The sequence below is a fragment of the Anopheles marshallii genome, chromosome 2 (genome assembly GCF_943734725.1).
Source record: "Anopheles marshallii chromosome 2, idAnoMarsDA_429_01, whole genome shotgun sequence".
NCBI lineage: Eukaryota > Metazoa > Arthropoda > Insecta > Diptera > Culicidae > Anopheles > Anopheles marshallii.
This window is the reverse complement of record NC_071326.1, coordinates 23,207,146-23,217,114: the sequence shown is the minus strand read 5'-3', so window position 1 is coordinate 23,217,114 and position 9,969 is coordinate 23,207,146. Positions and strand designations below refer to the sequence as shown.

Sequence of the window (9,969 nt, the reverse complement as noted above, 5' to 3'; positions counted from 1 at the left end):
GGCAAATAGCGGTGAACTGAAACCTCGTTCCCATCGCATAGTGTATATAAAAGGCAGCGAGTGAAGCTCGTCCAATCGTCCGCTGCGTACTGTGCCATAAATCAGTTCTACAGTTCTGTTGGTTTATGAACGTAATTAGCTGTAAAATGTGCAAAACGACGTGAAGCGAACCAGCAAACGGGCGCGATCGTGAAGTGGCGGCAGATCGTGCAGCAGTTCGTCAAGCCACACGTGGCGATTGTAGGAAATGAGCGGTGAAAGTGTGATAGCATTTGCACGACAGCTGCACAGTCTCTGCGGGTAGATTTCGACGTGGAAGCCAACTGCTAGCAAACCAGGCCATGATAGTGGTAAGGAAAGAGATAATCTTACAGTGGTATACATGCCAGGAAGTGAGCGGGAAAATACACCCCATGCTGTCGGTGCACGACGTGTCCTAAGATTTTGTTGATCGTGAATTACTCCAAAGTATTGAACTGTGATAATTGTGCGTGTGCGGTGCTGCATTGGATAGTCGTACCAATCAGCTTACTGTCAAGTACTTCCGCGTGTCTGTGCGTTTGTGTGTATTGGGATGCGAAAGTTTCAATCAATCAGGATCAAGTAAGGATGAAGCTGTATTGTAAATCATTAGTGTTAAACATGAACCGTGGCACCACAATTGGTCACCTCAGCATGGCGCTAGGGATTTGTTCGTTGGTGCTTTTATTGCTAGCAACATATACGGTGGAGGCCGCTAGTCACGAGGAGCTCGAATCGGATGCTACCGGCAGTGTGGCACACCGTGACGTGCAGTCGGATTGGCCGAACTATCAGTACCCGGAGCATGCGGATCATCAGCAGCGTCGCAATGGTCATCGGGCCGGGCACCATAATGGTCGCCGACGCCATCACCAGTATCGGGCGACTAAGAATCGACGCGTCCGTACACCGCAGGATGGGCGCGGCCGGGTGAAGAAGAGCGGTGCGGGCAGTGTGACGGGTAATCTGCTGGCTCAGGACACCGTCGGGCAGCTACCGTTGGCCGATCTTAGGCAGACGCGCGAACGCAAACCCAACATCATCCTGATCCTGACCGACGATCAGGACGTGGAGCTCGGTTCGCTGAACTTTATGCCACGCACGTTGCGGCTGTTGCGAGATGGTGGGGCCGAGTTTCGGCATGCTTACACCACCACCCCGATGTGCTGCCCGGCACGTTCGTCCATACTGACCGGCATGTACGTGCACAACCACATGGTGTTCACGAACAACGACAACTGTTCCAGCACAACCTGGCAGACCACACACGAGACGCATTCGTTCGCGACCTTCCTGTCGAACGCTGGCTATCGGACCGGGTACTTTGGGAAGTATTTGAACAAGTACAACGGTTCCTACATACCTCCCGGATGGCGCGAATGGGGCGGTTTGATTATGAACTCGAAGTACTACAACTACAGCATCAACATGAACGGGCAAAAGATAAAGCATGGGTTCGATTACGCGAAGGATTACTATCCGGATCTGATAGCGAACGATTCGATCGCTTTCCTCCGGCAGTCGAAGCACCAGAATCATCGGAAACCGGTGCTGCTAACGATGAGTTTCCCGGCACCGCACGGTCCGGAAGATTCAGCTCCCCAGTACAGCCATCTGTTTTTCAACGTAACTACGCATCAGTAAGTATTCTATTCAGTAGTACAGCTCATCAATAATACGCCATGCTTATTCTTGGCAATGTTAAAACATAAAGCGACAGATCTTATTACTAAGAGGTACACGATTTCACTCATTGCTTAGAACACATTGTGTTCCAAGGCACTCAAATGTGTTGCTGCATGCTCAGATGTGTGATATTTGGGTTAGTTTAGGGCCTCTACACCCTTCGTACCCTTGTTCAGTCTTGGTGGTATTCGGTTGTACATCTAAAAATATTGCATCCACAGTCTTCCACCATTTGTGTGAGAACACTTTCTGACAAAGAATGGATTAAGCGTATCAAGAATTCTCCTCTCCAAATTCTTCATGATACACACATAGAGAGATCATCCGTTTAAAATTTTTCAAAAATATCAGGTTGAGTTCTTCTAAAGCCTCTTGAATAGTTCGCTAAACAGGGATTTTAGAGATTGTTTATTTATTATGAAGTACGTCCACCAACAAGGAGATCTTGATCCAGATCAAAATATTGGAAACCGATCAGGCAGCCAAATACCTTTGAGATGACATATTCAACATGTTGACTTTGAATATCCCGAGGTCATGCATGTCGCACACAAGTTTCTAATGTGTTATGCTTAAAAGTTACATAATGATCGAGGTTATCAAGAGGTCCGTACCAAATGTCCCTATCATAGGTAGAATTCGTTAGCCTTTTCGTTGCCAAGAATATCGCAGTGAGCGATGCAATTTGAGAAATGAATTATCAATGATCAAACTCAGTATATCTAGGATCTCTGTTGTTGGCTATTACTTATAAAAGACATTTAAAAACTTACTGAAAAACTTTTTCTGAAGTAATACTTCCATCTCAACGCACAAGACGTAACATTTGTTGATCGCATCGATATCGGATCATTAACACCTTTTCCAAAACTTGAATCTTCCATGCCGAATCTTCCATGAATGCGTAATTGTAGTGAAGATACCTGTTTACCTATTTTCGCTTCTAGTTTCCGAACTGAAAATCACCGGACAAATAGTGACAAGTAGTAATTTGCACCCCAGTGTTAATTAATTGAGGTATAATAGTCTACGTTGAACTTTAGGCCACACAAAATTGGGAAAGACCTGCCTGACCGCACGACTGACTCGACTGAAGAGCCTTTTTGATTCCGCGAGCTTAGCATGATACATGTACCAGCAAAGAATTCTGTTAGTAAATGTGTGTGAGACACACGTGCGGAAGGCTTCACAAAGGGTGATCTGTTACTTCCCACACTGAACGCGCTTGTTTTGCATTGGTAACGATATGGCGCGATAAGGAAATGGTAGCTGCTAATGGAATCAGACATGTCACAACCCGTACATGGTAGATGCGTTGTCAATAATCTACGCTGTTGAATTAATTATTAAGCGCTTGCTCAACCATGGCCAGGATTGTAAGTTAAACGTGCACGTAGCATCTTGAACCTACACATGGCACCACGGACCGTCGGGTTCGGGATGTGTTCTAGGAACGGTCGCTGCACGGTGCACCGACAAAGTATTTCATCGCTGGCTTTTTTTTTTATTAATGTTCGATGTCATCGATGATATTAATATTTTGACACAGCCCGAGCAGACTGTGGTGTATTCGACGGTTCACTGCAACCGCCTCCAGCGCACAGCCGAAGCAAAAGCCGGTTTCATTTCAGCGTACCGGTAAGCGTGCTTGCAACCGCTCGGGCATCTTGGCAAGAAGAGGCTCGCTTTGTGCCCTCTGAACCTCACGGCTATAAATCACCCCTCGCTAGGTTTGGCATCGACTCACGTTGCTGCCCACCCGGTCCACTCCAGCAAGCTTTCCTGAACAATTCGGCCCCACATAGCCTCACCGAGCCTCACGAGTTATTCGCAGACGGAGAATGGCAAATTAATTAATCGATCTCACGCCACCATCCATTAACTCCCGGGCGGTGTTCGGCTCTGCGGGGCTTTATCTAAAACCCCACACCGGTAACCGGGACCGGGACCGGGCCGAGTAGTAGTTTCTTCGGTGGCACCCAAAGAACCGCTCGTTAATAATGTGGTAGTTTTATTTGTTTGCACCGACTCATTGCGGCATAATATTTGCACTATAACTTTGCCGGGCAAATGCTCGCGCGGAGTCACACACCGAGATAATTCCCCGTTCTCGGATCCGGTATAATCGTGCTGGTGCATTATTAACACGTACGAAATTGAAACTTAACTATGCATATGATTTGCATATCGCGAGCGCGCGAATGACATGACCCGCTGAGTAACTGATGGTGGGTAGCAGATGATGAGTGATTTATGAATAGCCGGATGGGTAGGTTTGGGGGGGGGGGGGGCAAAACTATTTTCCAATCAAATCGCACAACATCGCGCAATCAAACAGGAGTGTAGCACTTGGAATTAAGGAACCGTTTCGTTTGAAGTGTTTAATAATGGCACAGGTTTGGTTTTCCTTAGGTCTAATATTTGCTTACAAGCACCACGCAAACATATTAAAACAGAGTAACGTAAGGAACTCGCGTTGTAGACCAGTTTGCTACAAGGTTGTGAACATGAGATGAGCTTGATACAGCATTCATGAGCTACGAATGTGAAGGATACATTCATCCCACTCTGCCAAACCAACTGGCGGCCAAAACCGGCAAACAAGCAGAAGAATCCATTCCTCTGCTAGTTATGGCGCTGGTGCTGTTGCAACACACTTTGCAGATATGACGGTGTGGAATACGAATACGTTTGAAGGTCTCCTATCTAGCTGATCCGCTTGCTTGGCTTGGATGCTTGACAGCGACAAGTTTTTGCGGGCTGCTCGGTGGGAATGTTTAAGCTAAATATGCATTCAACTCGTCAAGGACTTGTTTGATCGCATTCCATTCGCTAGCGGAGGCGCAATTGGAACGAGCTCAAGAGAAATGGCCGAACCGATCTCTAAGCTTCGAATGCTTTTGGTCAACAAGGGGACGTGGATTATGTGACGGGATGTGCTGACCAGAGATCCTCACGGCTTTTACACGTTCGATGTACGATTTTACGCCGGATGATACGATATGGAAATTGACACCATCTCTGAGTGCGTCGCACAGGGACAATTATTCTTCACTTCCGCACCGAAATTACTCACTCCTGGCGTGTCCAATCCAGAGCGATACTGCCCCGAGGGCGTGGGGGTATTTAATTGAAATTAATCACACTTTGCGGTGTCTGTTTAGCTGGTCCGCTTTTCATTCGGTTGGTTGGGTTCGTTTGAATCATCCCTCAAATGTCTATCCATAAATTGGAACAAATTCTACGACGAACGATGCATTTGCATTGAATGCGCTGTAGGGGGAAGCATAACACTGTATTTTTGTTCGTGTTTCTTCCGGAACATCCGGAATGTAAGTATTGTCATCAGCAAAAGTCATACGACGCTAGATGGTTACGCCTCAATTGGCCCCAGATAATAGTCGATCGTGGAGCATGATGGAAAACCCATGCCAACGGAAACGGAGGGCATCATAAATCAGAAAGTTTTTGAAGCATGTAAATGAATACTATTTATCGATTGCCCACGGAACGTGCATGCATGCGCATCGATTATAGATGTGATATGTGCAATGTGGCCATTCTGAAGCATGTTCCGGAGGCATGTTTTATGGGTCGTTATTGTTTGAACATTTGGAAAATGATTTATGTATAGCTGCGTTTGGCACAATTTCTGCTTGTTGGACGTACATTTGAAATGTTCACTTTTCTAACATCTTCTTTCAGCACACCGGCATACGACCACGCACCCAACCCGGACAAGCAGTGGATCCTTCGGGTGACACAGCAAATGGAACCAATCCATCGGAAGTTCACCGATCTACTGATGACCAAGCGGCTGCAAACGCTCCAAAGTGTCGACGTTGCGGTTGAGCGTGTCTATCAAGAGCTGAAGGCACTCGGGGAGCTGGATAACACCTACATTATCTACACGTCCGACCACGGCTACCATCTCGGCCAGTTCGGTCTGATCAAGGGCAAAAGCTTTCCGTTCGAGTTTGACGTGCGTGTACCGTTTCTTATGCGCGGTCCAGGAATCGAACCAGCGACGGTGTAAGTAGACAGTGGGAGAAGGGAAGCGGGACGCAGTCCTTGATCGCATTGACATGCATTACTTTCTATTTCAGTGTCGATGAGATCGTGCTGAACGTCGATTTGGCTCCAACGTTTCTGGATATTGGAGGTGTTGCTGCTCCATCCAACATGGACGGTCGCAGTATCCTTCCGCTCGTGCTGAATCGACACCGTACGGTGTTGGACAACTGGCCGGACACGTTTTTGATCGAGAGCTCTGGCCGGCGTGAAACACCGGAACAGCTCCAGGAACAGAAGCAACGTGCAGCAGCCGCACGGTACAGTGCGCGCACTAATATGGTGCACGCCAACGGTTCACACCCGAAGCTCGTACCGGAAGTGTTGGCAGAGAGTCGCCATGCGTTCGGGGAAGGATCGAGCAGTACCACAAGCGTGACGGGTGATCGAAAAGAGCTGGACTTTAGTTCGCACGAACTCGACGATGATGAGGATGAACACGATATGGACGCAGATGATGGTGAGTTGGGAAGGATAGCGTTTGGTGCGGAGCGTGTGTTTGATTGACGTTTCTGTATTTTAACCTTATTTTGCAGAAGATGATCATCTTGGAGTGGTTGAAAGTGAAACTGAAGCCATTGAGCTGAAGCACAATGAACATCCAGAGGATTATGTGATCGATCATCAGGAGGCTCATACATTTGATCGTAAGATTAACTGAATTATTGCACAAAAAAACAGCGAAACAATAACAGTATATTTTTATTTAACTCCACTAGAAGCACCACCTCAGCATGACAATCATCATTTGGATAATCATTTAACGCCCTACCGCACGAAGATGGATCGGCTAAACACGGAATGTTCCAATCCGGCTCTCCAGCAAAACTGTGTGCCCGGGCAGAAGTGGCAATGCACGAGTGAAGATGGGCGCTGGCGTAAGCACAAATGTAAATTCCACGGCCAGTTGCAGCAACATTTGGCGGAGATACACAAGAAAACCAATAGCCACACGGATGGACGTAATTGTGCCTGCTTCACGCAGGATAACTTTTTCTACACCAAGATCAAAACGAAGCGTGATCATACGAAATGGCAACCGATGGGAACGGCACAGCCGACGGCAACGCATCAGCCTAGGCGCCGGCGCACACGTCAGAAGCGATCGGTAGCTCCCGAAGAAGGTGATGAAGTGTTGCTGATGGATGCCGACGGACCAACCATGAAATCGTTGATACAGGTTGCAGCGCGACTCGATTCCCTAGAACGATCGCTATACGACGGTGATTTTGAAGCTCAAGTACAGGAAGCTGGAGTGAGAACGAAACGTGACACATCATCACCTCACCCATTGGCCGACGTACTTCAGAGATTGCAGCAAACGGTCATGGAAATAGAACAAGAGTACGAACAGACAGTTAAAACTGTGGAAGATGAGCGCCAGAACGACACTACGAGCGAAGGCTTAGATGCGTACGGTGGTATCACAAAGCGATGTTCTGTAATTGCGGCCGATAAAATCAACTGTTCGAATGTGATGTACGAAGATGAGATGAGTTGGCGACGGAGTCGTATGAAGGTGGATCAGCTGATTCGCTTACTGAAGGACAAGATTAATGCACTGAAGGACATCAAACGAATGCTTCGTGAGCACAGACCCGCCGGCTACCGAGGGGAAGACTCGGAACCAGAGGACATCGAAGACGAAGATGATGAGCCAATCGACAGTAGGGTGGTGGGCGAACATTCAACGATTAGTACAACGTCCAGTACCACCACTGCGCCCCTTGTCACAGAGTCTTCGGAAGCAGTCGTCACTTCGGTTGGAAATGGTTTACCCAGACGAATACCCAACGGTGGCGTAGTACGTCGTCCGACAGGAAAGTATCACAATGGGTACGGACACCGTCGGAAGGTATCGAAACCTACTCCTGAACCGGTGAAAGAAGATGCGGAAGGGTCGTTGATTGACATGAGCCTTTTCCAAACGGATGTTCAACCCTCTCCGTCTGGTACTTCTACGTACAATCGTAGTGGTCACGGCGGTGGCAGACATCGAGGCACTGGTGGGCAACATCGTGGGCACCGAGGACGTCATCGGGGAGAGTTCGGTGGACCGTACAATGCAAGACCGTCTTCGGTGCCAACTTCCACTGTGAGTTCCGCCGTATCTACCACACTGGGCAGTGATAGACGAACTGCTTCATCAACAGAGGCTAATGAAGTATCCGACATCGTGCATGAAAATTCGTGGCCAACGACGGAATCGAGCAGTGAAATGACTAGCTCAAGTACTGTTGAAGTTGCCCAAAATCAATCGTACACCAGCGACGAACAGATCTCGCCAAATGCCATCGATGCCACGGTGGTTTTATCAAGTACGACGACGGAACAGGCATCCGTTAGCGTCGATGCAAATACGGTAGATTTCCGAAGTACTATCGATCGCCAAAAGACGAAAGGAAAGTCCAACAATAATGTGATAAATAATACCCAAGACACGCACCACACTGGTAACTCGGTGCAGCAGAATATGATTCCAACGACTACAGTGGACGCAACTAACCCGCTGACTGAGTGCATCTGTGCGGAAGAACCAGAAAGGTAAGGGTTGATCATTTGGGTTTTACAATGAAGCCAGATCGGTACAATAAAATTAACCATTTTCTTCATCCTTGCTTCTGTTACAGTCCAATCGCAACGATTGATGAGAAGGAACTTGCCCGTGAAACTCGCCGACGGCTGAAAGAGGAACGCCAGCGGAAAAAGGAACGCAAACGCATCAAGAAAGCCAAGATGGAGAAGGAATGTCTGTCCGAGCGAATGAACTGCTTCAGCCATGATAGCAACCACTGGCGTACAGAGCCCATGTGGGACGACAAACCGTTCTGCTTCTGTATGAACGCGAACAACAATACCTACAGCTGTTTGCGCACGATCAACCAGACGCACAACTTCTTGTACTGCGAGTTCACCACAGGACTCGTGACGTACTACAACTTAAGGATAGGTGATTATCTCGTTTCCTCATGTAATTCCGTATGGAAGGATCGTTTGGACTGAAGCAAACAACTTCTTATTGTTTTTTATTCATTATCAGATCCTTTCGAGACGCAAAACCGGGAATCATCCCTCACGGCAGAAGAGAAAGCAGTTCTGCATGATACGCTGGAGGAGATGAAGCGTTGCCGTGGTAAATCTTGCACCTTACCGAGACATCCTCATAACGCGCTTCCGGAGAGTAACATGCTGCCTACGGGTGTTGGTGTCGGTGGGCCTGTTGGTGGTGGAGTTGGAATTGGGGGTCGTCAAACAGGCGGAATGTCTTACGGAGCCGGAGCGGGTGCTAATAGACGAAAGTATCAAAACCATCGGGATCACACTATTCATGGAGGTTAGTGGGCGTTCAAGTTTTTTTAGCAGAAATATTGAGTTGTTTAATGAAATTCATCATATGTTAATTATTTGTTTGTACATATTTGTAGCTGGTACGTCGGGTAGTGTCGGAACAGTTGCACACTATCCGGGAGAGTACGAAGGTGGTGTAAATCACGCTGGTGCAGGCATTGCACCCGGACCAACTTCAAAGAAAAAGAACAAGTAATGCTTTCCCCACGAGACACACACGTTCAATCCACTAACTGTACGTTTGTTTTTTGTTTTAGAAACTGGAAAAGAAAACATCACCAGCAACAGCATAACCGGCGACAATATGTAGAACCCGCAGGATTACCGGCAGAGAGTGACTTCATTCCGGAGCTGCTACTACCGATTGGTACCGGAAGTGCGACCAAGCGTAACCGCACCAGTCGTCGACCTGTCTGGCGATCGATCTACAAGGAGTAAATGTCGTTCTGCCAGTGTAATAAATGTGTGCAATGATTAAGCGATATTAGAGGGCGCTGGTTAGGAGAGGAAAATAAGCCATAACCAGTCCATAAGCGTGTTTCCGCCGAATGTTATTGATGCAGCTATGGTCGTGATATAGCCGGCGATCGCCATTCCTACAGCGAAACCATGCGTTGATTAATCCACCCCCGAAGGCACGGTGAGGGTTTGTTTTCTGTTTAGTATTTTATTTTAGCGTTGGGTATGTTTTTTTAATCCGTGTTTATAGTTGTCTTTCTGTTTAGTTAGCTAGCCTATTAGCCGACGTTTTAGTGTGATCCTCGTTTTTAGCCATTTAACGTAGCGCAGAACGCTGCTGTATTATAGCACGTTTTGAAAGCATCGTTTGTTTGATAGGACTCC

General features: G+C 47.5%; 1 protein-coding gene across 1 annotated transcript; it reads left to right on the top strand.

The window, feature by feature from the left end:
• Positions 1–609: 609 nt before the first annotated feature.
• Positions 610–9,564, top strand: LOC128719845 (extracellular sulfatase SULF-1 homolog). The gene is made up of 9 exons (XM_053813483.1): positions 610–1,661; positions 5,413–5,739; positions 5,814–6,238; positions 6,315–6,425; positions 6,498–8,322; positions 8,409–8,728; positions 8,819–9,112; positions 9,204–9,318; positions 9,384–9,564. Exons 1-9 carry the CDS (start codon positions 610–612, stop codon positions 9,562–9,564), a joined length of 4,650 nt encoding a protein of 1,549 aa, XP_053669458.1.
• The last annotated feature ends 405 nt before the right edge of the window (positions 9,565–9,969 follow it).

Bases quoted from the DNA above. Each gene is read 5' to 3' on its own strand.
- LOC128719845 (XM_053813483.1), top strand. From the start codon at position 610: ATGAAGCTGTATTGTAAATCATTAGTGTTAAACATGAACCGTGGCACC. The intron at 5,740-5,813 runs GTAAGTAGACAG...TTTCTATTTCAG, and splicing joins GGAATCGAACCAGCGACGGT to TGTCGATGAGATCGTGCTGA. The intron at 9,113-9,203 runs GTTAGTGGGCGT...ACATATTTGTAG, and splicing joins GGATCACACTATTCATGGAG to CTGGTACGTCGGGTAGTGTC.